Raw genomic sequence first — 27,966 nt, 5'->3', positions numbered from 1 at the left:
CCCCATCTGAACTTGTTCTACAATTCTGCTTTTTTTTGCCTTGTGATGGTTTCTCACTACATGATTTTTCCTTTTTTTTTTACAGAAGGAGAACGAGCTTTGCCATCTATACCAAAGTAAGTAATTCTCACCTTCTATATGAAGGTCTACATAAATTTAATATTAACATTATTGGGTATTTTTGAAACCCTCTCTCCCCCCCGCCACTAGGCTATAAACATCTGGGTGGTCCACACTTTACTCTACACTGACATTCTAAAATGTGAGTGCAGAGTAACCAACCTGCACAAAATCGTGAAGCAGTGGGAGGGTAGAAAGAGGGTTGTCAGACAGAGCCAGACTCCCTACGGAGAATATAAATACGGTTTATTGCTATGTTTACTTTCTAGATCTCGCTATACAGCTCTGAACCGGGTTTTGTGTAAATAGATTAAGAATCACTGACAGTGCTTCCTCCTCCAGACCCAGTGAATAGAAGCAGGCGTCCCAGTTGGCTTTGCCATGCAGGGAAGGAAACTTAAATTGCCCTGTAACTGAGGCTGATATACCAGCCCAGTTACAGGGGAAGTCTGCAATAAAAAAAAGAATGCATTAATACATGTGAAAATGGTCCACAAAGGTATTTGAAGACCTGATAGATCAGATGGCACAGTGTGTTAAATAGAAAAAAATTATTAAATAAAAAAATACACTGCCAGTCTAAATTATGGTTTCTAGCCTTTGCTAAAAAAAAATATACCGTATGTCCACTATATAAAAATAATCTTTACGGATGAAAACCACATGTAGAATGTTTTTAGCAGTCCCTTGTTTACGGGTGAAAATTTACATGTATTTTGTGTTGTTCTTCTAAATTTCCCTGATCTGAGCAAAAAAAAATAATAATAAAAGTTAAGTCTTATCGGGGGAAAAAAGGGGCAACATTTTTTGTTAGAGCATTTAAAACATGTGTACAATAAAATCTGAACATATCCCAGTCATTAACTGGTTAATCCTAAATCCCTGGTTGAGTTGACTCCTGATATCAGTGTTCGTGTCCCTTTAAATGTCAAAGCCAAAGCCATCGATCTATTGTTTTCACTTACTTAGAACGTTGTGTGGGAAATTGCGCTTCCTGAGGGGTTTGAGCAACTGATGGACTCATCTGAGTTTTTAAAAACATATATTTTACTTGAGTTTCCCCTTTAAGGAGAATGTCTTGTTTTTGTTTGTATGGTCTAACATTGGAAGCTTCTCCGCCCGCGTGCTTGCTCATATTCCCGCTTGCTCATATTCCTGCTTGCTCATATTCCCGCTGTCACAGCTCAGCCACTGGTAAAAAGCTTGTGCAGCAGAATTAATTTCCTCCAATAGGGGGAGTCGTTACAGCTCTCCCCCTCCTCAGTGCTTTCCCTCGGTCTTTCCCCCCTCTGACGTGATGTAGAATGGGTGAGTCCGGCTAATGACACAAGGTAGTCTGTGACTGATGAATGCAGAGCCGCAGTGACCATGAAGCATGTGCACCGCTCACAGATGTCACCCTCTGTCTTACAGGCTGGCCAACAGCGAGAAGCACGGCGTGAGGGCCCACCCCGTCTCTGTCTCAGGTAAGCAGCTGCGGGGTCTTCACTGCACAGGTGTCATGACAAGCCCGGGCAAGTGCTAGCTGCAGTCCCATGTAACATAGATAAGTTATAACTCTTGAGTACAGAGTAGATGTCACCTGCAGTCCTATGTAATAGCACAGTGATAGCTCTCTGTGTACAGATAATGTAGTAGATGTCACCTGCAGTCCCATGTAACAGCACAGGTAATGCCTATGTATGATGTGACTTTTATGTTGTACAGCACTGGCTGTCACTCAGTGTTATGTGACGGGCTGAGCTCTGCTACATCTGCGTATTACATTGGTCTTTGCCCGCGGCGCTGGGTCCTTGGATCGGAGACAGAAGACCTTTCTTCTGCGACTTCGCTCATCTTCGCTGGGTTTTCAGTTTCCTCCCATTTTGACATTCTATTTTGAAGGGACCGGCCCTTTTACAAATAGTTGTTACACAGGACTTGTAGAGTGAGACGATTGTCACATTGTCCTCACCTGGGGGACGGCTGTGTCCTGGGACATGAAGGATGAGTCTGCGCAGGGAGCAGGCACCACATACCCTCTGCTGTAAACACAGGGCAGCAGAGTTCTCCATGTGTGATGATGTCATTATATGACAGGGAAACTGTGTCCTGCTCTGTACTCACCAAATGTCTGGATGTGCCAATGCATTAGGACTGGGTATGTCCCCTCACTCTCGCCTCCCCCTCCACTTCACTGATCACCCACTCGGTCTCTGCCCCCTTGCGCACACTAGGTTTCGGGTTCCCCTTTGCACCAGCTCGGTCTCGCCTCCTCCCCTACCTTGTGTCCGCTCAGTCTCGCCTCCTCCCCCACCTTGCGTCCGCTCAGTCTCACCTCCTTCCCCACCCGCCGTCCGCTCGGTCTTGCCTCCTCCCCCGCCTGCCGTCTGCTCAGTCTCGCATCCTCCCCCGCCTGCCGTCTGCTCGGTCTCACCTCCTCCCCCACCTTGTGTCCGCTCGGTCTCTCCTCCTCCCCCACCTTGCGTCCGCTCAGTCTCGCCTCCTCCCCCACCTTGTGTCCGCTCAGTCTCGCCTCCTCCCCCGCCCGCTGTCCGCTCGGTCTCTGCTCCTCCGCCGCCCGCCGTCCGCTTGGTCTCACCTCCTCCCCACCTTGCGTCCGCTCGGTCTTTGCTCCTCCCCGCCCGCCGTCTGCTCAGTCTCGCATCCTCCCCCGCCTGCCGTCTGCTCGGTCTCTCCTCCTCCCCCACCTTGCGTCCGCTCAGTCTCACCTCCTCCCCCACCTTGCGTCCGCTCAGTCTCGCCTCCACCCCGCCCGCCGTCTGCTCGGTCTCGCCTCCTTCCCCCTCCCCCCCGCCGTCCGCTCCGTCTTGCCTCCTCCCCCGCCCGTCGTCCGCTCGGTCTCGCCTCCTCCCCCGCCCGCCGTCCGCTCAGTCTCGCCACCTCCGCCGTCCGCTCGGTCTCGCCTCCTCCCCCGCCCGTCGTCCGCTCGGTCTCGCCTCCTCCGCCGTCCGCTCGGTCTCGCCTCCTCCCCCGCCCGCCGTCCGCTCGGTCTCGCCTCCTCCCCCGCCCGCCGTCCGCTCGGTCTCGCTTCCTCCCCCGCCCGCCGTCCGCTCGGTCTCGCCTCCTCCCCCGCCCGCCGTCCGCTCGGTCTCGCCTCCTCCCCGCCCGCCGTCCGCTCGGTCTCGCCTCCTCCCCCGCCCGCCGTCCGCTCGGTCTCGCCTCCTCCCCCGCCCGCCGTCCGCTCGGTCTCGCCTCCTCCCCCGCCCGCCGTCCGCTCGGTCTCGCCTCCTCCCCGCCCGCCGTCCGCTCGGTCTCGCCTCCTCCCCGCCCGCCGTCCGCTCGGTCTCGCCTCCTCCCCCGCCCGCCGTCCGCTCGGTCTCGCCTCCTCCCCCGCCCGCCGTCCGCTCGGTCTCGCCTCCTCCCCGCCCGCCGTCCGCTCGGTTTCGCCTCCTCCCCCGCCCGCCGTCCGCTCGGTCTCGCCTCCTCCCCCGCCCGCCGTCCGCTCGGTCTCGCCTCCTCCCCGTCCGCTCGCTCTCGCCTCCTCCCCCGCCCGCTAGGTCTTGCCTCCTCCCCTGCCCGCCGTCCGCTCGGTCTCGCCTCCTCCCCCGCCCCTTACACCTGCTCAGTCCCCTTCCTGTATTGCTGCAGTCCCTCGGCCCTGACGCCGCAGGCTGCTGTCTCTGCACTGACATCCAGTTCCTGGGGTTCCTGCGCTGCACAGCTGGCTGTCAGATAGCTGTGTGCATTCGCTCTTGGAGCAGTCACCCTTATAATTTCCACCTGTCATTTCCAGGACCCTTGTCCAGTACAGCGGGGCCCTGATCCCCTGTGCTGCCGGGTCCTGCTGATGTGGTGGTGTTTTCACTCTCTGCAGTGGGTGAATGTCGGCCCCTTTCTGACTACGTCCCGTCTGGTGAGCGAGGTACAGTGCCCGTCTGTCTCCAGCCGTGAACAGGAGCTCTGTGCCTCCTCCTCAATGAGCTCCTTGTCTTCTCCTGGCTGCCACCTCATTAATGGGCTTTTACCGGGAACTTACCACTTCCTGCACGAGGTTAGCAGAATGCGAAGTGGGTGCCATAGACCTGGAAGTGGCAGCATGTCTGCGCCAGATGTGGCTGAGATGCCATCAACAGTGATATTTAGTAAGGTGGTAACTGGACTGCCGTCATTAATCGTCACCTTTCCACTGGTGAGTCTGGTGTTGCTGAGCTGCAGTAAGACGATGCAACCCGTAAGCTGATGTCGTGCTGTTTTTGAAAGCAAGCAGCCATGTTTTTCTTATCCTTGACCACACCTATGAATTCTGTATAAATGTAGGTTCAGATTGCTCTGATTTCTGTACTATTAATTTTTTGAACATTCCTGCATTTGTAGCTGCAAGTTTAGAGCACAGTGGGTTTTCCCTACTTGTGAAGCTGCAAGTTCAAAGCTCAGTGGATCTTAACTGTTAATGAAGCTGCAAGTTTATCGGACAGTGGGTGTTCCATATTTATGAAGCTGCAAGTTTATCGGACAGTGGGTGTTCCATATTTATGAAGCTGCAAGTTTATCGGACAGTGGGTGTTCCATATTTATGAAGCTGCAAGTTCAAAGTTCAGTGGATATTACCTGCCTGTGAAGCTGCAAGTTTAGAGCACAGTGGGTATTACCTGCCTGTGAAGCTGCAAGTTTAGAGCACAGTGGATGTTACCTGCCTGTGAAGCTGCAAGTTTAGAGCACAGTGGGTATTACCTGCCTGTGAAGCTGCAAGTTTAGAGCACAGTGGATGTTACCTGCCTGTGAAGCTGCAAGTTTAGAGCACAGTGGGTATTACCTGCCTGCGAAGCTGCAAGTTTAGAGCACAGTGGGTGTTAAATATTTATGAAGCTGCAAGTTCAAAGCGCTGTGGATATTACCGGTTTGTGGAGCAGCAATTTTATCGGACAGTGGGTGTTCACTACTTGTGAAGCTGCAAGTTTAAAGCTCAGTGGGTATTACCTGCCTGTGAAGCTGCAAGTTTAGAGCACAGTGGATGTTACCTGCCTGTGAAGCTGCAAGTTTAGAGCACAGTGGGTATTACCTGCCTGTGAAGCTGCAAGTTTAGAGCACAGTGGGTGTTCACTACTTGTAAAGCTGCAAGTTCAAAGTGCTGGGGATATTACCAGTTTGTGAAGCAGCAAGTTTATTGCACAGTGGGTGTTCTAAATTTCTGAAGCTGCAAGTTTAAAACGCCATGCATCTTACCAGTTTGTGAAGCAGCTAGTTTAGAGCACAGTGGGTGTTCCATATTTATGAAGCTGCAAGTTCAAAGTTCAGTGGATATTACCTGCCTGCGAAGCTGCAAGTTTATTGCACAGTGGGTGTTCTAAATTCATGAAGCTGCAAGTTTAAAGCGCTATGGATCTTACCTTTTTGTGACGCTCCAAGTTGAGTGCACAGTGGGTGTTCCCTGTTATTGCAGGGTCAGGCTACACTCAGTTTGTTTGCCATGTGTAACCTGAGCGACAAATATGAGGGTAATGGAGCTGTAATCATAAAATGGTAGAGGATTTTTTTTGTAATAAGACCTGCAAATTTGCTTTATTTGGTAATTTTGCATACAGTGGAGAAAGAGAACACAATCTAAGATATATAAATATTTCCTTCGTTTACTTTTGAATGCATCTTTTGGTTTTCCATCTGGATCTTGGAAGTTTGGGGTTTTTGTTCGCTGTGGAATGTTCTCCTCTGTTTCCGATGTGATCTTTCTATGATTATATCTATGAGGATAAATGTAAGTGATCAGAACATGGTCTCCTTGTTACAATACCGAACATGGCTCTGTTGTATACTGCCCCCTTGTGGTGCAGATCCACGCCAGTGGATACGTTTATACCTTTGTATTAGATGAGGCGGTATTTTTAAGATTGGGCTTTCTGCATCTTGTGCAATAGTCACAGTGTGATTAGTGTAGGGGGGTTACTGTGTGCGGCCCCCACAGTGTTGTGACCATCTCTAGCCTACTCTTTGGCACTGCTCTGCTGACATTACATGAACGGCAAAAGTGACCACTACGATGCATTCCAAACTCATGAGAAACTCCCCACCCACGGGGTGTCCATTGTTACCCCGGCTGTTCTATTCTAGTCTCAGGAAACCCTTTGTCACTACGAAATGGTTTTTATTTTTCTTGTCAATTTATCTATTAATGAAAACAAAATAGCCTCTGATATCAAGAAAAACAGAACTGAAATAAACTGAGTGACCCCATAATTCTGCCATAATGTGCACAAACTGACACGGAGTAATCCTAGTGTGTATCCAAATCCGTACATTCATTGGGGTTTAGGTTCTTGTTCATTGGGTTGGAGATTAGTATTATAGCCGTTATATTCCTGTACATAGGGGCTGTATTATAGTAGTTATATTCCTGTACATAGGAGCAGTATTATAGTAGTTATATTCTTGTACATAGGCGCAGTATTATAGTAGTTATATTCTTGTACATAAGGGCAGTATTATAGTAGTTATATTCTTGTACATAGGGGCTGTATTATAGTAGTTATATTCTTGTACATAGGGAGCAGTATTATAGTAGTTATATTCTTGTACATAGGCGCAGTATTATAGTAGTTATATTCCTGTACATAGGAGCAGTATTATAGTAGTTATATTCTTGTACATAGGGGCTGTATTATAGTAGTTAGATTCTTGTATATAGGAGCAGTATTATAGTAGTTATATTCTTGTACATAGGAGCAGTATTATAGTAGTTATATTCTTGTACATAGGAGCAGTATTATAGTAGTTATATTCTTGTACATAGGAGCAGTATTATAGTAGTTATATTCCTGTACATAGGAGCAGTATTATAGTAGTTATATTCTTGTACATAGGAGCAGTATTATAGTAGTTATATTCTTGTACATAGGGGCAGTATTATAGTAGTTATATTCCTGTACATAGGAGCAGTATTATAGTAGTTATATTCTTGTACATAGGGGCAGTATTATAGTAGTTATATTCTTGTATATAGGAGCAGTATTATAGTAGTTATATTCTTGTACATAGGAGCAGTATTATAGTAGTTATATTCTTGTACATAGGAGCAGTATTATAGTAGTTATATTCTTGTATATAGGAGCAGTATTATAGTAGTTATATTCTTGTACATAGGAGCAGTATTATAGTAGTTAGATTCTTGTACATAGGAGCAGTATTATAGTAGTTATATTCTTGTACATAGGGGCTGTATTATAGTAGTTATATTCCTGTACATAGGAGCAGTATTATAGTAGTTATATTCTTGTACATAGGAGCAGTATTATAGTAGTTATATTCTTGTACATAGGGGCTGTATTATAGTAGTTATATTCTTGTACATAGGAGCAGTATTATAGTAGTTATATTCTTGTACATAGGGGCTGTATTATAGTAGTTATATTCTTGTACATATGGGCTGTATTATAGTAGGTATATTCTTATACATAGGGGCAGTATTATAGTAGTTATATTCTTGTACATAGGAGCAGTATTATAGTAATTACCGTATATTCTTGTACATAAGGGCAGTATTATAGTAGTTATATTCTTGTACATAGGAGCAGTATTATAGTAGTTATATTCCTTTACATAGGAGCAGTATTATAGTAGTTATATTCTTGTACATAGGGGCTGTATTATAGTAGTTATATTCTTGTACATAGGAGCAGTATTATAGTAGTTATATTCTTGTACATAGGGGCTGTATTATAGTAGTTATATTCTTGTACATATGGGCTGTATTATAGTAGGTATATTCTTATACATAGGGGCAGTATTATAGTAGTTATATTCTTGTACATAGGAGCAGTATTATAGTAATTACCGTATATTCTTGTACATAAGGGCAGTATTATAGTAGTTATATTCTTGTACATAGGCGCTGTATTATAGTAGTTATATTCTTGTACATATGGGCTGTATTATAGTAGTTATATTCTTGTACATAGGGGCAGTATTATAGTAGTTATATTCTTGTACATAGGAGCAGTATTATAGTAGTTACCGTATATTCTTGTACATAAGGGCAGTATTATAGTAGTTATATTCTTGTACATAGGAGCAGTATTATAGTAGTTACCGTATATTCTTGTACATAAGGGCAGTATTATAGTAGTTATATTCTTGTACATAGAGGCAGTATTATAGTAGTTATATTCTTGTACATAGGAGCATTATTATAGTAGTTATATTTTTGTACATAGGAGCAGTATTATAGTTATATTCTTGTACATAGGAGCAGTATTATAGTTATAGTCTTGTACATAGAGGCAGTATTATAGTAGTTATATTCTTGTACATGGGAGCAGTATTATAGTAGTTATATTCTTGTATATAGGGGCAGTATTATAGTAGTTATATTCTTGTACATAGGGGCAGTATTATCGTAGTTATATTCTTGTACATAGGGGCAGTATTATAGTAGTTATATTCTTGTACATAGGAGCAGTATTATAGTAGTTATATTCTTGTACATAGGGGGCAGTATTATAGTAGTTATATTCTTGTACATAGGGAGCAGTATTATAGTAGTTATATTCTTGTACATAGGAGCAGTATTATAGTAGCTATATTCTTGTACATAGGGGCAGTATTATAGTGGCTATATTCTTGTACATAGGGGGCAGTATTATAGTAGTTATATTCTTGTACATAGAGGCAGTATTATAGTAGTTATATTCTTATATATAGGGGCAGTATTATAGTAGTTATATTCTTGTACATAGGAGCAGTATTATAGTAGTTATATTCTTGTACATAGGAGCAGTATTATAGTAGTTATATTCTTGTACATAGGAGCAGTATTATAGTAGCTATATTCTTGTACATAGGGGCAGTATTATAGTAGTTATATTCTTGTACATAGGGGCAGTATTATAGTAGTTATATTCTTGTACATAGGAGCAGTATTATAGTAGTTATATTCTTGTATATAGGGGCAGTATTATAGTAGTTATATTCTTGTACATAGGAGCAGTATTATAGTAGTTATATTCTTGTACATAGGGGCAGTATTATAGTAGTTATATTCCTGTACATAGGAGCAGAATTATAGTAGTTATATTCTTGTACATAGGAGCAGTATTATAGTAGTTATATTCTTGTACATAGGGGGCAGTATTATAGTAGTAATATTCCTGTACATAGAGGCAGTATTATAGTAGTTATATTCTTGTATATAGGGGCAGTATTATAGTAGTTATATTCTTGTACATAGGAGCAGTATTATAGTAGTTATATTCTTGTACATAGGGGCAGTATTATAGTAGTTATATTCTTGTACATAGGGGCAGTATTATAGTAGTTATATTCTTGTACATAGGAGCAGTATTATAGTAGTTATATTCTTGTACATAGGAGCAGTATTATAGTAGTTATATTCTTGTACATAGGCGGCAGTATTATAGTAGTAATATTCCTGTACATAGGGGCAGTATTATAGTAGTTATATTCTTGTATATAGGGGCAGTATTATACTAGTTTGGGGGCAGTTTTAGGTATTTCTGGCTAGTCTCCCCTTATCCTTCTGTGGCATCCTGAGGAGTTACATTTTGCACATCCACATGCTTCTTACCAGTTGTGGACTGATTTTCTCCTAATTCTCTGCTCCTCGTCTTTTTCCCTCCGGTCTTGCCCTGTGCTTCTGTAAGGTTCCTCGCCTGTTCTCTCCAGAGCTCAGAAAGCCAAGAGTTTCCTTCCATTCATCCTCTGTGCTCACCAGTCTCCTCCCGATGGTACTTGCACGGCTTCTTATTGCCTGCTAACTCCATGCTGATGTCCCACACTACAGCTGCATGTGTGTGTGTGATCCGGGGTCTGCAGCCCTGTATATTACCGGCAATGCTAAACCTGGCCAGGATCCCCGGTTAATATCGTGGTAATTGGTAACAGCTGCAGCCTTCTCACATTTTAACATGCCCTTTTAAAAAAGGACCCATCGCCTCTCCTAAAATAATAAGTTTGGTATTTTCTCTTTTTGGAGTTTGTGTTTTTTCTTCTGGAAGTTGAGGAATAAATTGACATGTGGAATAATTGAGGGGAGAAAAGATCATGCAGAACTATTATTTTTGAGCACACCTGCCACTAGGGGGCGCCGCTGGCTTCTGATCTCTTCTGTTGCAGCTGTTGAAATAAAAGTTCTAATTTTGTGAGCTCCCCCTAGTGGTGAATACCGGCGGTATTTTTATATATATATGTATTTGCATAGTTATATTTGTCCATTGTTGCTTCTAATTTCTAGGACAAAGCCATCAACGGTTGATTTAATTAAAGAATTGTCTTAATTGCGGTTCGCGTTTGTGTAAATTAGTTAATATTACGACCCTGAGTTGCCCTTGTAAGATCATAATGGAGGATGCAAAGGCACTAGAGACTTTTGTCTGTATGCAGCTCCCAATGCATTTTGGTGGGGTCCACGTAGTACCACTGTTAGTGACCTCTTCTTGTGGCCTCCCTTGCTGATCAGTGCCTCCTCCTGTCCTGCTTTAATTTTACCCTTCTTATACTGTTGTCCACCTTTCCACCCTTATTTTGTAGCTTAAATACATGTATTTTGGGCTACAAATCAATTTTGCAATTGGGTTTCATTAAAAATGTATCATTTGCATTCTGTAGCCTATGTCTGTTGTTGGCTGGAGAATGAGTTAACTGAGAATGTGTTAGTGAGCTCAGGCTGCCGGCTCTTTTATCTGGGCTCTTTTTTTTTATTTTTTATTGATCCTCTTAATGGATTCATGACCTCAAAAATAAAACCTCCAAAAGCAAAGAATCAAAAAAATCCCCAGCAAAGATAACCGGTGTCATGTCATGCCATCCCAAGGATATAGGAGGCTCGTATGGTTGTGTTCCTTGCATCTGAAATTAAAAGTAGAAACTATTTTGTGCACAGGCTGCAGTGTAAAGAACGGAGGAATAACAAACAAGTGTATGAGGAGACCACAGCAAGAATCACATTGATGTATACAGGACCCTGCACAGAATGAAATCCTCCATTCTTTACACTGCAGGCTGTTCTGTATCTCACCCGCCTGGGATATTTGTATGAAACCTAAGTATTCCTTACAGAGGAGTCATGTGGTCGTCTGTAGCTGCGACCTGTGATTTGTGTGTGTGGAGATATATATATATATATATATATGTGTGTGTGTATGTATGTATATATATATATATATATATATATTACAGATTACAACATGCCTGCTCTTTCCTTTGTGTTAGTCTGCACTGTTCTTTTGACACTCTGTTCATGAAGCAGGCGGCTCAGGATGAGTAGCGCCATTTATATAGGTGATCACAAATGTGGGAAGCATTAATAACAGGTATCAGCCAGTGAGGTGTTGGGTGGCACTGCCCGCTGCATGCTTTTGTGTCTGATGCCATCTGGAAGCTTCATAACAACTTAACAGCGAAGTGTAATTGTCTTGTCTGTGTACGAGCCTCATTTTTTGTTCACGCTTCTCTCCGCTCTTTTCTTGCATGCATCCTGGAACGGCAGAGGAGTTTAGTGGGGACGGTAATATCTGCGCTTTCATAATTTCTTCTTCTGTATGTTTTACTAATAATCTGTGTCCGACAGTAGCAGTTCTCTGTGCACCTAACACTGGCAGCGCCCCCTCTGCACTGCACACGACGCTGGCGGCGCCCCCTCTGCACACGACGCTGGCGGCGCCCCCTCTGCACTGCACACGACGCTGGCGGCGCCCCCTCTGCACACGACGCTGGCGGCGCCCCCTCTGCACTGCACACGACGCTGGCGGCGCCCCCTCTGCACTGGCCTCGACGCTGGCGGCGCCCCCTCTGCACTGCACACGACGCTGGCGGCGCCCCCTCTGCACACGACGCTGGCGGCGCCCCCTCTGCACACGACGCTGGCGGCGCCCCCTCTGCACTGCACACGACGCTGGCGGCGCCCCCTCTGCACTGGCCTCGACGCTGGCGGCGCCCCCTCTGCACTGCCCTCGACACTGGCGGCGCCCTCTCTGCACTGCCCTCGACGCTGGCGGCGCTCCCTCTGCACTGCACACGACGCTGGCGGCGCCCCCTCTGCACTGGCCTCGACGCTGGCGGCGCCCCCTCTGCACTGCCCTCGACGCTGGCGGCGCCCTCTCTGCACTGCCCTCGACGCTGGCGGCGCTCCCTCTGCACTGCACACGACGCTGGCGGCGCCCCCTCTGCACTGCACACGACGCTGGCGGCGCCCCCTCTGCACACGACGCTGGCGGCGCCCCCTCTGCACTGCACACGACGCTGGCGGCGCCCCCCTCTGCACTGCCCTCGACGCTGGCGGCGCCCCCTCTGCACTGCCCTCGACGCTGGCGGCGCCCTCTCTGCACTGCCCTCGACGCTGGCGGCGCTCCCTCTGCACTGCCCTCGACGCTGGCGGCGCCCCCTCTGCACTGGCCTCGACGCTGGCGGCGCCCCCTCTGCACTGCCCTCGACGCTGGCGGCGCTCCCTCTGCACTGCCCTCGACGCTGGCGGCGCCCCCTCTGCACTGGCCTCGACGCTGGCGGCGCCCCCTCTGCACTGGCCTCGACGCTGGCGGCGCCACCTCTGCACTGTCCTCGACGCTGGCGGCGCCACCTCTGCACTGGCCTCGACGCTGGCGGCGCCACCTCTGCACTGCCCTCGACGCTGACGGCGCCACCTCTGCACTGGCCTCGACGCTGGCGGCGCCCCCTCTGCACTGCACTCGTCGCTGGCGGCGCCCCCACTGCACTCGTCGCTGGCGGCGCCCCCTCTGCACGGCACTTTACACTGGCGGCGCCCCCTCTGCACTGCCCTCGATGCTGGCGGCGCCCTCTCTGCACTGCCCTCGACGATGGCGGCGCCCCCTCTGCACTGCACTCGTCGCTGGCGGCGCCCCCTCTGCACTGCACTCGTCGCTGGCGGCGCCCCCTCTGCACTGCACTTTACACTGGCGGCGCCCCCTCTGCACTGCACTCGTCGCTGGCGGCGCCCCCTCTGCACTGGCCTCGATGCTGGCGGCGCCCCCTCTGCACTGCACTCGTCGCTGGCGGCGCCCCCTCTGCACTGGCCTCGACGCTGGCGGCGCCCCCTCTGCACTGCACTCGTCGCTGGCGGCGCCCCCTCTGCACTGCACTCGTCGCTGGCGGCGCCCCCTCTGCACTGCACTTTACACTGGCGGCGCCCCCTCTGCACTGCACTTTACACTGGCGGCGCCCCCTCTGCACTGCACTCGTCGCTGGCGGCGCCCACTCTGCACTGCACTTTACACTGGCGGCGCCCCCTTTGCACTGCACTCGTCGCTGGCGGCGCCCCCTCTGCACTGCACTTTACACTGGCGGCGCCCCCTCTGCACTGCACTCGTCGCTGGCGGCGCCCCCTCTGCACTGCACTTTACACTGGCGGCGCCCCCTCTGCACTGCACTCGTCGCTGGCGGCGCCCACTCTGCACTGCACTTTACACTGGCGGCGCCCCCTTTGCACTGCACTCGTCGCTGGCGGCGCCCCCTCTGCACTGCACTTTACACTGGCGGCGCCCCCTCTGCACTGCACTCGTCGCTGGCGGCGCCCCCTCTGCACTGCACTCGACGCTGGCGGTGCCCCCTCTGCACTGCACTTTACACTGGCGGCGCCCCCTCTGCACTGCACTCGTCGCTGGCGGCGCCCACTCTGCACTGCACTTTACACTGGCGGCACCCCCTTTGCACTGCACTCGTCGCTGGCGGCGCCCCCTCTGCACTGCACTCGTCGCTGGCGGCGCCCACTCTGCACTGCACTTTACACTGGCGGCGCCCCCTTTGCACTGCACTCGTCGCTGGCGGCGCCCCCTCTGCACTGCACTCGTCGCTGGCGGCGCCCACTCTGCACTGCACTTTACACTGGCGGCGCCCCCTTTGCACTGCACTCGTCGCTGGCGGCGCCCGCTCTGCACTGCACTTTACACTGGCGGCGCCCCCTCTGCACTGCACTCGTTGCTGGCGGCGCCCCCTCTGCACTGCACTCGACGCTGGCGGCGCCCTCTCTGCACTGCACTTTACACTGGCGGCGCCCCCTCTGCACTGCACTCGTCGCTGGCGGCGCCCACTCTGCACTGCACTTTACACTGGCGGCGCCCCCTCTGCACTCGACGCTGCCCTTACGCCCCCGGCCCCGATGCTAGGAACAGCTGGTATTTCATTATATAGGATTTCTCCTGCAGGTCTACAATAATAGATAATTAGACCCTTCCCACGTCACCGCTCCGACCACTATCCCCACATCGATGTACAACCACTTAACTTTGCCAATTTTCTACTCCACTCACATCCAAATCTGTATTTGCAATTTTCCTTGCCGATGCCTGAAAGGTAAACTCGCGTCAGCGTTGTGTTTTCAGCTTCCCTGATGGCGTCCAGTGCTCCGCTGCCTCACATTGTGGGCGTTGTAACGTCGCTGTGCTGATTATTTTGAATGCAGATTTGGTTGTGAGTAGAGCATTCTGCATTGCAGAGCTGTGCCAATCATTGCCGATTAATCAGTACTCCTAATTATGGTGAATTAGATCAGATTTATGAGATTGATAGGAATCGCCTGTCTCTCTGGTGTTTGATATTTGCGGTGATTATATTTTTTGCACTTTTTGGAGCATCTGTTAATTTATTTTTTGTAATTTTTTTTTGTTGTTGTTGCAGAAACCGATGACTATGCAGAGATTATAGATGAGGAGGATACGTACACCATGCCTTCCAGTAAGTGCTCACGTCCAGCCTATGCCGCTGACATGGGGTCTAGGATGAGGGTCTCCAACTGTTGCATGACTTGTCTGTGGATATTGGGAGTGGTAGTTGTGGAGAGCCTCGGGTTACACATCATCCATGTAGGATCCTTTATTATATAGAGTCTTACAGGGGTCCGCTGACGCCACCTGCAGGGTCAGGCTGGGGATCTTTGGTCCTGGTGGTCAGCGTCGCCAGTCCATAGGATCATTTGCTAATTGGTGGTGTGGGGGGTTCCCACCAATCTGCAAAAATTGGAGTTCTGAGCCCCTCGTGTTTCCCCAGCGATTGCACATGCAGTGAGTAGTGTTGGTGCATATGTGCGGCCATTGTCCTTACTATCAGGGTGCTTCAGAGCCCCCGTTCTCTGGATCGGCGGGGGATCACAGCAATCAGCAAGCGTAGGTTTTGTAAATCCGTAGTATTGGGGAGTTTAGGATGTTTTATTTCTTCTGCGTTCATTTTTGTGTTTTATCATATGTCCTCTAGTCACATCCAGAGCTGCATTCACAATTCTGCTTAGCACTAACAAAACTTTGCTTTCAAATGGACAATCTAAAAGCCTAGATTGGTGCATCCAATGCACTGGACAATTGAGAGCCGAAGTGGTCAGAATTTAGATTCCAGCTCTGGATGTGACTAGAGCAGAAGAAATCCTTCATTAATAACTTGACATATTACCTCTCACTGCTGCTCCTGATTTATTGTTCATGTCTTGTGTACTGTTCGTCGTGTTAAGGCAGATTGTTTTCTGTTCCCTTTCTAAATGCTGTTCAGAAAGCTATGGATTAGATGAAGGTAACAGCTCTGGGTGTGACTTGTGCGTGCTGTGAGGTCTGAATGGATGGTTATTACTTTCTTTACATGTGCGTGTCTGTGTGTGTATACATATATACATATATGCATACATACATACATAAATAAATACATGCCACTTTTTTTATGTAACTATGCATTAAGCTCCCCCTAGTGGTGGCTGCTGGTATCAAACTTTTATCCATATCCCTTCATCGTACTGAACAGTGTACGTCCGGTGTGGGTGTATGGAGCAGATACCAGCTGTATTATAGAGGCGACATCTGACGTAGGGGATTTTTTTGTACACAGTTTTTTAAATATATATATTTATAATTTAGATTATTTTTTTTTTGTGCAAAAAATACAGATTTTTATATAACTGACATTTTTTAGAAATAATATAAATATGCTTATAATATGTAATTGTGACTTTTTTTGTAAATATACATTATATGACTTTTTTTGTTTACAAAAAATGTATATATATATATATATATATATATATATATATATATATATATATATATATATATATATATATATATATATATATATATATATATAACAAAAGTAAAAAAAAAAAATACAAGTTTGCTGTTGGCGTCCTTGTACTAATCTGGAGGTTCATGCTACCGGGTCACTTTCACCGCATATTGTGAACACAGGACTCCCACCTTCGACCCCCACTGCAAAAAAAGAAAATGTTGAGTTGCTTCTCCTCCCCCCTGTTTTTTCAGTGCATTGTCTGATAAAGTGAGTGTTATCCTTTCTAAAGAACAACTCTTCCCCGTGTAAAGAATCCCTCACTCATACTGTGCTGGAAAAAAAGAAAGAAAAAAAAAGTTATGACTTTTGAAAGAAGGGAAGGAAAAAGCAAAGACGCCAGAAGACAATAATTGTCCTGGTGGTTCAGGGGGTACACTGGTGCCTGCTGGTTGGGGAGCGCTGCTCTCATGATCGGTGAATGCTTCTGGCTCGTTGTTACCAGTCCTCACATGTCAACAATGAATATTTCCATTCACTGGCAGCCAGCAGAGATACTGAAAACAGTGAGGAATCCATGTAGGAAGTTTCAAAACTTTTTAAGAAAATAAAACTGACTCAATAAAGTGTTGTGTGTAGTTCCCGATGCGATCCCCGCGTCCTTAGCATGTGTGCTGTGTACTGATAACGGGCTGTGTGTCACCTCTGTTACCGTTTACCTGTCTCTTACCAGCGGGCGACTACGAGATCCAGAGGGACCGGATTGAGCTGGGGCGATGTATAGGGGAAGGACAGTTTGGAGATGTGCACCAGGGGGTCTACATGAGCCCGGTAAGTGGATGATGGGGCTTGTAGCACTCGTTCCGTGACGTGAGCGCTGCTCCTGCAGTCTGAATTCTGCTACATGACCAGTCACCTCCTCATTAGATTTAGGGAATGCAGCTTTTGTTTTTCTGGATTTGCTTTGTTTCGTTAATACTTGAGTAATAAAAAAGCATAAGACCCTGTTACTTTTCACAGCTGAGGGTTTGGTACAGGTGTATCCAATGCAGACATTTTCTCTGATTGTTTGTTACAATGTATCAGTGCAGATTAAATGCATCACTATGGCTGGTTTCACACTTGCGTTTCAAAACGCATGCGTTCTTAAAAAAAAAAACGCATGGTGAAAAAACACATGTAAACGCGTTTTTTCATGCGTTTGCGTTTTTTAAACGCATGCAGATAAATGTGTGACAGCTGCCAATCATCAAAATAAAGTAAAAAACCCACTATAAACAGAAAGAGCTAGGGTTAGGGGTAGGGATCCTAACCCTAAAGGGATCCTAACCCTACCCCTAACCCTAAAGGGATCCTAACCCTAAAGGGATCCTAACCCTACCCCTACCCTTAAAGGGATTAGGGGTAGGGTTAGGGGTAGGATCCCTTTATCAATTTTATGGTGTGGGGTGGTTTATCAGTGTGTTTTTATGTTTTTGTTGTTTTTTTAAAAAAGCATGCGTTTTTAACGCATGCAAATGCATGTGGTTAAAAACGCATGCGTTTACATAGACAGCCGCTAAAAATACTACATGTTGCATTTCTGCAACACAACGCATGCAGAAAAAAACGCATGCGTTGCAAAAACGCGTCAAAACGCATACAAAAAAAGCATGCGTTTTTAATGTTAAATATAGGGAAAAAACGCATGCTTTTTTTTTGCGTTTTTTGCCGCAAAAACGCAAAAAAAAAAACCCGCAAATGTGAAACCACCCTATGTGCAGGGACACGACTGGAACAAACCTTCAGTCCTGAGAAGCTTTAAATTAGATGTAAACGGGTTCGTGAAAACGGCTACAACTTCCTACGTTTATTAAAAGTTTGGCAGATTTTTTTTTTTTTTTAATTATGCGATTTTTATATTCTATTTATATATAAAAAAAATAATTAAAAAACGTCACATCCTGCTGAGAATCTGTTTTACCTTCCCCAGGAGAATCCGGCCATGGCGGTCGCAATCAAAACGTGTAAGAACTGCACATCAGACAGTGTGAGGGAGAAGTTCTTACAAGAGGCCTGTGAGTTTGGGGTTTTGTGCAAGGTTTTTTTTTTTTTTGGGGGGGGGGGGCTGATAACAGGGAACAATTGCTTGTATCCATCTGCTCCATGTTCAGTATTTCACCAGCTGACAATAATAACTGGTTTGTTCCCCTGCTGCGCTCCGTACATACAGCGATGATTCTCGGTATTCTCCGCAGTCACTGGCACCGTGTTACTATTCTGTCACCTGAGAGTTCCAATTTCCAGCACTTCTAGGTTCTATCAGTTAATTGATCGGCGTCTTCTCTCCCTGCAGTAACGATGCGCCAGTTCGATCATCCGCATATTGTCAAATTAATTGGAGTCATCACGGAGAACCCGGTGTGGATAATCATGGAGCTGTGCACCCTGGGGGAGGTAAGCGGACGTGGGCTCCTCACAGGCGTTATAGTCACTACGCAGGAACGTGGGCTCATCACAGGCATTATAGTCACTACGCAGGAACGTGGGCTCCTCACAGACGTTATAGTCACTACGCAGGAACGTGGGCTCCTCACAGGCGTTAGTCACTACACAGGAACGTGGGCTCCTCACAGGCGTTAGTCACTACACAGGAACGTGGGCTCCTCACAGGCGTTAGTCACTACACAGGAACGTGGGCTCCTCACAGGCGTTATAGTCACTACGCAGGAACGTGGGCTCCTCACAGGCGTTAGTCACTACACAGGAACGTGGGCTCATCACAGGCGTTATAGTCACTACGCAGGAACGTAGGCTCATCACAGGCGTTATAGTCACTACGCAGGAACGTGGGCTCATCACAGGCGTTATAGTCACTACGCAGGAACGTGGGCTCATCACAGGCGTTATAGTCACTACGCAGGAACGTGGGCTCATCACAGGCGTTATAGTCACTACGCAGGAACGTAGGCTCATCACAGGCGTTATAGTCACTACGCAGGAACGTGGGCTCATCACAGGCGTTATAGTCACTACGCAGGAACGTGGGCTCATCACAGGCGTTATAGTCACTACGCAGGAACGTGGGCTCCTCACAGGCGTTATAGTCACTACGCAGGAACGTGGGCCCATCACAGGCGTTATAGTCACTACGCAGGAACGTGGGCTCCTCACAGGCGTTATAGTCACTACACTGGAGTGTGGGTTTGTAGACATTCGAGGAATTTATTTTTGTGAAATATCCTAATTTAGTTTTTGTATCAAACCCAACTCCCAGATTCACATCAATGTTATGGTTCCCCAGTAGCTGACAAGCTCACTATAAATGGAAAACCACAAAATGCTAGAAGACCTGTAGGAATCCTGAGCTATGTCCTGTATTGTACTCCAGAGCTGCACTCGCTATTCTGCTGGTGCAGTCACTGTGTACATACATTACATTACTGACCCTGAGTTACATCCTGTATTATACCCCAGAGCTGCACTCACTATTCTGCTGGTGCAGTCACTGTGTACATACATTACTGATCCTGAGTTACATCCTGTATTATACTCCAGAGCTGCACTCACTATTCTGCTGGTGCCGTCACTGTGTACATACATTAGATTACTGATCCTGAGTTACAGCCTGCCCTGTATTATACCCCAGAGCTGCACTCACTATTCTGCTGGTGCAGTCACTGTGTACATACATTACATTACTGATCCTGAGTTACATCCTGTATCATACCCCAGAGCTGCACTCACTATTCTGCTGGTGCAGTCACTGTGTACATACATTACTGATCCTGAGTTACATCCTGTATCATACCCCAGAGCTGCACTCACTATTCTGCTGGTGCAGTCACTGTGTACATACATTACATTACTGATCCTGAGTTATATCCTGTATCATACCCCAGAGCTGCACTCACTATTCTGCTGGTGTAGTCATTGTGTACATACATTACATTACTGATCCTGAGTTACATCCTGTATTATACCCCAGAGCTGCACTCACTATTCTGCTGGTGCAGTCACTGTGTACATACATTACATTACTGATCCTGAGTTACATCCTGTATTATACTCCAGAGCTGCACTCACTATTCTGCTGGTGCAGTCACTGAATGGGGTAATGCATCACTTACAGAGCACTTGCTTTTTGTTAATGTTCATTATTACATTTCTTACGTTTTCTCCATCCTCAGCTGCGATCGTTCTTACAAGTCCGAAAATACAACCTGGATCTGGCGTCGCTCATCCTTTACGCCTACCAGCTCAGCACAGCACTTGCCTATCTGGAGAGCAAGCGCTTTGTACATAGGTGAGAGCATAGATCCTCGTCAATATTTCTCTGCTAATTCACGTCCTGCCAATACCACAGGATCAGGAGGTGCCGCTTCTCCCCGTGTCATCGAGCGGCGTCCTCCCCGTGTCTTCGAGCGGCGTCCTCCCTGTGTCTTCGAGCGGCGTCCTCCCCGTGTCTTCGAGCGGCGTCCTCCCCGTGTCTTCGAGCGGCGTCCTCCCCGTGTCTTCGAGCGGCGTCCTCCCCGTGTCTTCGAGCGGCGTCCTCCCCGTGTCTTCGAGCGGCGTCCTCCCCGTGTCTTCGAGCGGCGTCCTCCCCGTGTCTTCGTGCGGCGTCCTCCCCGTGTCTTCGTGCGGCGTCCTCCCCGTGTCTTCGTGCGGCGTCCTCCCCGTGTCTTCGTGCGGCGTCCTCCCCGTGTCTTCGTGCGGCGTCCTCCCCGTGTCTTCGTGCGGCGTCCTCCCCGTGTCTTCGAGTGGCGTTCTCCCCGTGTCGTCGAGTGGCGTTCTCCCCGTGTCGTCGAGTGGCGTTCTCCCCGTGTCTTCGAGTGGCGTCCTCCCCGTGTCTTCGTGTGGCGTTCTCCCCGTGTCTTCGAGTGGCGTTCTCCCCGTGTCGTCGAGTGGCGTTCTCCCCGTGTCTTCGAGTGGCGTCCTCCCCGTGTCTTCGTGTGGCGTTCTCCCCGTGTCTTCGAGTGGCGTTCTCCCCGTGTCGTCGAGTGGCGTTCTCCCCGTGTCTTCGAGGGGCGTCCTCCCCGTGTCTTCGTGCGGCGTCCTCCCCGTGTCTTCGTGTGGCGTCCTCCCCGTGTCTTCGTGCGGCGTCCTCCCCGTGTCTTCGTGGGGCGTCCTCCCCGTGTCTTCGTGCGGCGTCCTCCCCGTGTCTTCGTGCGGCGTCCTCCCCGTGTCTTCGAGTGGCGTCCTCCCCGTGTCTTCGAGTGGCGTTCTCCCCGTGTCGTCGAGTGGCGTTCTCCCCGTGTCTTCGAGTGGCGTTCTCCCCGTGTCTTCGAGTGGCGTCCTCCCCGTGTCTTCGAGCGGCGTCCTCCAGGCTTCCTCAGTGGAGTACAATCACAGGCCAATACTGACCCTTGCTGGTCACTGTGTGAATCTTTTTTTATTTTATTTTATTTCTTTTTATGGAGGTTTTATAGGACAAGTCGCAGTGTCGATACCGGTTATATGTTGTTTGTTTTTTTGTGTTGTATTTTACCAATTTAAACAGCGGTCAGTGTGATCTCCGTTCGCGGCCTCTTGAACAGAGGTGGTTAGCGGTCAGTATACTGACATGTGAATGCTCGCCGTACCGGTCTTCTGACCCTTTACCCAACCTTTCCTTATCTCTGTCTGACCTTTAATGGCCTCCTGCGGTGGCCTGATGTTTTCCTGATATGACCACTTCAGATAATAATTGGCTGCAGTGGTCACTTGTGCTGTCAGCTCACAGCTGGTAGCAGCCATAGGACTAGGGAAGCCTCCATTGTCATTCTCCATAGCAGTGAATGGAAACTGCAGGGGGCACCAAAATTCTCTTTGACCCTCTGTATATTCACGTCCTCTGTATACAGCTTACACCCGTTCTGTATACAGCTCTTGACCTGTATATTAACGCTGCCTCCTCATTTATCAGGGACATCGCAGCGAGGAACGTTTTGGTGTCGTCTTCCGACTGCGTCAAGTTAGGAGATTTTGGTCTCTCGCGATATATGGAGGACAGTACGTACTACAAAGGTAAGGAACGTGGAGGAACCCCGGAAATAGGAAGGTCTGCAGATTACCAGAAAGCTTTTTTTTTCATTTCTTCACAGTCTATAAAATCTCTGCTTGCTGTTAGTAAATTGGAACAGAGTCTGAATACCTTTAGAAAGCTGCCGACAGCCCGATACCTGGAAGGGGAAATGTTTCTGGGCACAGTCAGCAAGTGGAGATATTGAAAATATTGAGGAAATGAAAATGTGAAGTACCGTATATTCTCGGCTTATACTCGAGTCATTGTCCCAGGGGTCGGCAGGGGAAGGGGGAGCAGCAGCTGTGTAATAATACTCACCTGCTCCTGGCGCGGTCCCTGCATGTCCCTGGTTCCCCGCCGCTGGCAGCTTCTTCCTGTAGTGAGCGGTCACATGGTACCGCTCATTATGGTAATGAATATGGACCTGACTCCACTCCCATAGGGGTGGAGCCGCATATTCATTACTGTAATGAGCGGTACCATGTGACCGCTCACAACAGGAAGAAGCTGTCGGCGCTGGGGAACCAAGGACCTGCAGGGACCGCGCCAGGAGCAGGTGAGTATAATGCAGTGCGCGATATTCACCTGTTCCCCGTTCCACCGATGGCCGCCGCTGCGTCCTCCCCGTCCTCTGCAGTGGCGCTCAGGTCAGAGGGCACGATGACGCGATTAGTGCGCGCCGCCTTCTGCCTGAACTCGTCAGTGCAGAGGATGGGGAAGACACAGCGGCGGCCATCGGTGCAACGGGAAACAGGTGAATATAGCAAGTGCCCGGAGCCTGAGAGGTATGTGATTTTATTTTATTTTTTTTTTTAATCACTGCAACAGCATTTGGGGCAAATGTCTATATGGAGCATCTTATGGGGCCATAATCGGCATTTGTGGAGCATTATATGGGTGTATTTTAGTATGGAGCATCTTATGGGGCCCATCATAAACTTTATGGAGCATTATATGGGGCTCCTTATTCAATATGGATGTTCAAAAACCCTTAACCTACTGATGTCTCAATTAATTTTACTTTTATTGGTATCTATTTTTATTTTTGACATTTACCGGTAGCTGCTGCATTTTCCACCCTAGGCTTATACTCGAGTCATTAAGTTTTCCCAGTTTTTTGTGGCAAAATTAGGGGGGTCTGCTTATACTCGGGTCGTCTTATACTCGCGTATATACGGTATATTAAATGCACTCAATACTTGGTCGCGGCTCCTTTTGCATCAATTACTGCATCAAGTACTGCATCAAGTACTGCATCAGTGCGGCGTGGAGGCGATCAGCCTGTGGCACTGCTGAGGGGTTATGGAAGCCCAGGTTGCTTTGATAGCAGCCTTCAGCTCGTCTGCATTGTTGGATCTGGTGTCTCATCTTCCTCTTGACAATACTCCATGGATTCTCTATAGGGTTAAGGTCAGGCGGGTTTGCTGGTCTGTACTTACATCTATACCTTTTTGAGTTCAGATCAGGGGAGCTGCGGTCAGTCCGGGCGGTGCTGTCCATATACACCCTGTGAAATGCACCGTGTTTATGTAGCGCTGTGGTTTTTTTCATTGTTTTTTTGTGAACACTTTTCCCACTCTTTTTTTTTTTTTTTTTGTCTCCGTTGCAAAACTAACAGCTAATTTTTTTTTCTATGTTCTTCAGCTTCCAAAGGTAAACTGCCCATCAAATGGATGGCTCCAGAGTCCATTAACTTCCGGCGTTTTACCTCTGCGAGTGATGTGTGGATGTTTGGTGAGTGGACATCCTTTTTCCTGGGGGAAAATCCAGTGTACTCAAGGCACAAAAAAAAACTATATATATATATATTTATTTGTATATAGATATAATATATCTATAAATAAAGAAAATCAAATATTATCCTATTCAGCTGCATGAGGCCCAGGTTACTCTGTGACTTTTTAACTCCAGGTGTTTTTTTTGTTGTTGTTGTTGTTTTTTTCTATAATTTGTTCTTTTTTGTTTTGTATTCGTGACCTTCACTCTTTAGTTTGGTATCACCAGATTTGCACTGACCCGCAGAACTAATTTACGTTGTTGTTGTTTTTTTTTTTTTTACTACTACACAACAAAAAGTTTGTTGCCATATTCTGAGATCTATTTTTTTGTTTTATTATTGTTATTACTTACAACTTTTTAATCATTTTTTATGTTCTACTATTTTTGAGAGATTTGGCGTTTAATGTGTCAGTCTTTATGATGGGTGAATTTATGAAGAGGTGCAGGACACCATGAATTCGGCGCCCCGTGTCACTGGTTACGTCACTCATTTAGAGACAGGAGCAGCACTTCTGGTGTAACGTCGACACTGCTGATGAATTTGACAGGCGGATGAAATCACGTCCTGACCCGCCCCAGCTCTATTTACCAAAACTGTCGCACCAACTGCGAAAGTCGCAAAACTCAGCGTTGTCGTAAATTTTTATTATTTCTGGCGATACCAAATAGGTCTTGTTTACTTTTCAATAACTACAACTCCCAGCATTGCCTGAAAATCCCCATTGAAAATTTCTGTAATTTTTCTAACTGGGGTTCTCAGTTCTATCCCATTTCCATACTTCTGCTTGCTGTTAATGAATATGAACACCATTGCTTAATCAGTACAGAAATAATACTTCTCGCAGCTGAGGCTTTGTTACAATTGCATTTAGTCTTACAGAATCTGATTTGTGAGAAGAGTATTGTTTTTTGTCTTTAATTTTTTATAACTGTCCAAAAAAAAAAAAAAGATGTCAGGACCTGGTTCAGCGGCCACGACTCTAGTCTGCCCCTTCCCCCCCGTCCTCCGGTTGCTCTTCTGATTATTAGTCGCAGAGTCTTGCGTGTGTCACACTATGACGTTGTCACATCCGGAGAGGCGTCGGGGATGCTGCGGGTAGGAGAAGGTCCGCAGGGCTCAGAGGTGGCCACTGGACCAGGATCCTACCAATGCTTTATCTCCGAATAGTCCAGAATATCTGGGAATCCGGCACCTTTTTAATCCTGTTTATGACAGACGGTGGAATTTTCTGTGGATGATGAGGGTTGTGATTTTTTTATTTCTTCCTCCAGGTGTGTGTATGTGGGAAATCTTAATGTATGGGGTGAAACCTTTCCAGGGGGTGAAGAATAATGATGTGATCGGCCGGATAGAGAACGGCGAGCGCCTGCCCATGCCGCCCAATTGCCCCCCGACACTCTATAGCCTTATGACAAAGTGCTGGGCGTACGACCCCAGCCGGAGGCCACGGTTTACAGAGCTCAAAGCACAGCTAAGGTAAGAGACCACCCTGTGGGCTAGCGGGCCTCCCTGTGGGCTAGTGGACCACCCTGTGGGCTAGCGGGCCTCCCTGTGGGCTAGCGGGCCTCCCTGTGGGCTAGCGGGCCTCCCTGTGGGCTAGCGGGCCTCCCTGTGGGCTAGCGGGCCTCCCTGTGGGCTAGCGGACCACACTGTGGGCAAATGTACCATCCTGTGGGCTATCGGACGGCCCTGTGGGCTATCGGACGGCCCTGTGGGCTATCGGACGGCCGTCATCAATATAACAGGTGAGCAGTGCTGCTGGCATTAGGACCACCACATACCTGCCTTGGCAGGTGCACAAGAAATAGGTGATACCTGATGCTCATGGGGTCGTATCACCACCTGCACCTCTCCCCTCCAATGCTCAAGTGCACAGAGCCTTATAACCCCTTTATATTTGGATTTTATGGGGCCCCAAAAAGTGATTTTAATTTTATTTTTTTTTTCCTTTTAGCAAATTTTATATTTATTGGACAATAACAATTGGTTCTCCGAGTTTCTACTTGTCCTCCTGCTTCGGTTTTGTACCATTTTGAATATCTGCTAGTTTTCAGTGAATGTGGACATTTTTCGGAGCCCAGAACCTTCCCAGACCTCCTTCATCACTTTTAGGGTATGTGCACACGTTCGGAAAGTATGCAAAAATTTCCTGAGAAAATCCTGAGGTTTTCCGCAGGAATTCTGCACGCATTTTTTTCGTGTTTTTTTTCCCGGAGGTTCCCAATGCAATAATATAGTGGGAAATCCACTTAAAATCCGCAAAATTAATGAACATGCTGCTTATTTTTCCGCATGTTTTTTTTTTTCGTAAAAAAATATGCAACATGTGCACAAAAATTGCAGAAACCATTATAAATGATGAGATGCATATGTATGCGGTTTTTAAGCGTTTTGTTTGCGAAAAAAACGCGAGAAATCCGGAACGTGTGCACACAGCCTTAGTATTTCATCCTTTCTCTTCACTGACTGTATACAGGGAGCACGAGTACAAAGAGAAATTGAAGCATCCGGCGTCTTTGTATAAAGTTTTTCGGACTTTTCATTACCTGGAGATGAAACTTTATTAGTGGTGTTTGGCGCCGCCCGTGATGCCGTCTTCGCCCCCCGCCTCCCCACACCGCGTATATTCCTATATAGATGGTCAGATCCTCCTTATAGACGCGACATCTAACCACGGCGTCCGGCCGCCACACAGGTAGATCTATACGCCGGATTCCCGTCATGGTGCTGGATTAAGTATTAACAGGACCTTCACCAGAATAAAGGAGCGCTGCACTACTGAGATGCCGCAGGAGACCCCAAATATCACCCCATATATAGAACCATCAGCTGTACAAGAGTTTGTTTTTTGTGTGGGTTTTTTGCTTTTTTTTTTTTTTAAGCCTAAAATATTCAGAAAATTAGGGGCAAAAATTCCAAATATGAAAAAAACATGATTCTGACATTATTTATTTGTGTTCTGTTGCCATTTTCTGAGTTTTTTTATTAATACCATTTTGGAGTACATAATATGATTTTTTTTTTTTTTTTTTTTTTTTTTTTTTCTTCTTTCTATTTTTTAATGCATTTTTGGGCTCAGTTGTGGCGACCATAAAACTAATTCGGGCCCATCGATTATTTATTTTTTGCTTTTACGCCGTTTACTATGTTGGCTAAAAAATTTTATATTTTGATGGTACTTCTGCCCGTATTACTAAAATTCAGGCCACTCAGATTTTTATTTTTATTTCTGGTTTTAAGCTTTTTTTCCTTTCAGACTCTTCTTTTTGTAGTCCCCATGCTTCTGATTCATTGCTTGGTCTACATAGTATTATACCTTTGTATTGCAGTATAAGGGAAAATGATGGTCGCCTGATTACTGGGGTTCACAGGAAAGCAATATGGCTACGACAGGGGCTTTCTGCAGACCCCAGGCTGCACGGTGCTGACACACACCGTAACAGATGACTGGTGCAAATTAAATGGCGCCGTCAGTAATTGACATCGGTATTGAAGTGGTTAAGCAGCAATCGGTTTTAGCTCTGGTCGCTGCTGTTAGTGGCAGGTGCTGGCTGTATAACACTGCTGCCGCCTACACTGTAGTACATCTTGTACCGGGAAGGCTTTAATGGTTAATATCCCATTGGGTATGCTTTGTGCAGGGGGACCCCCAGACTCCAAGGTATATAGCACGCACATGCTACATTGGGGTCACATTTAATAAATCCAGGACGTCTCGTGAGACCCGTAACCATTGACTGCGGCGTCTTCATGTGCCCTGTTTTTCTGGGATCAATGAGAGTCCTGTGCTCTCCCCGTCCTTCCACGAATGAAGCCTCTTGTGCGATGTCTGGAGGACTCTCCCGCCTGAAGATCCACTTGTTCTGTTTACCGCTAATTAGCGCCCTCGGCGGAGGTCACAGGTATACGCTTGGGAGACGCTCCGTCCACCTCCCGGATTCTGAAACTGTATTATAGTTACATGCTGCCTACGGGGCAGCGGAGTCTCCCAGTTCCTGCCTTCAGTCCCTAACTGGCAAGTTTTGGGAGTTATAGAGGGGGCAGTGGTGTCGTTATCGATGGGGGGGAGAGAGTGGTACCTTACAGTATGTTTCTACTTCGCCACATTGGGGGACACCGGACCACTGTCTCCCCCAATTAG

The 27,966-nt window shown here is 47.4% G+C and overlaps 1 protein-coding gene across 18 annotated transcripts in view; it reads left to right on the top strand.

The window, feature by feature from the left end:
• PTK2 (protein tyrosine kinase 2) overlaps window positions 1–27,966 on the top strand; it is a 194,079-nt gene that overhangs the window by 130,403 nt on the left and 35,710 nt on the right. For 16 of the 18 annotated variants that reach the window (XM_069731971.1, XM_069731968.1, XM_069731966.1 and 13 more), the window contains 11 exons: window positions 86–116; window positions 1,534–1,586; window positions 11,558–11,575; window positions 14,698–14,754; window positions 16,796–16,893; window positions 18,035–18,119; window positions 18,398–18,498; window positions 20,232–20,347; window positions 21,947–22,047; window positions 23,690–23,779; window positions 25,097–25,301. In XM_069731971.1, coding sequence (XP_069588072.1) covers window positions 86–116; window positions 1,534–1,586; window positions 11,558–11,575; window positions 14,698–14,754; window positions 16,796–16,893; window positions 18,035–18,119; window positions 18,398–18,498; window positions 20,232–20,347; window positions 21,947–22,047; window positions 23,690–23,779; window positions 25,097–25,301 — 955 coding nt within the window. The remainder of the gene's footprint in view (window positions 1–85; window positions 117–1,533; window positions 1,587–11,557; window positions 11,576–14,697; window positions 14,755–16,795; window positions 16,894–18,034; window positions 18,120–18,397; window positions 18,499–20,231; window positions 20,348–21,946; window positions 22,048–23,689; window positions 23,780–25,096; window positions 25,302–27,966) is intronic. The other 2 variants (XM_069731959.1, XM_069731974.1) reach the window with 1 other exon arrangement.

The sequence above is a fragment of the Ranitomeya imitator genome, chromosome 6 (genome assembly GCF_032444005.1).
Source record: "Ranitomeya imitator isolate aRanImi1 chromosome 6, aRanImi1.pri, whole genome shotgun sequence".
In the NCBI taxonomy this organism is placed as follows: Eukaryota; Metazoa; Chordata; class Amphibia; order Anura; family Dendrobatidae; genus Ranitomeya; species Ranitomeya imitator.
The sequence above is the reverse complement of the archived record's forward strand: the minus strand, read 5'-3'. Positions and strand labels throughout refer to the sequence as shown.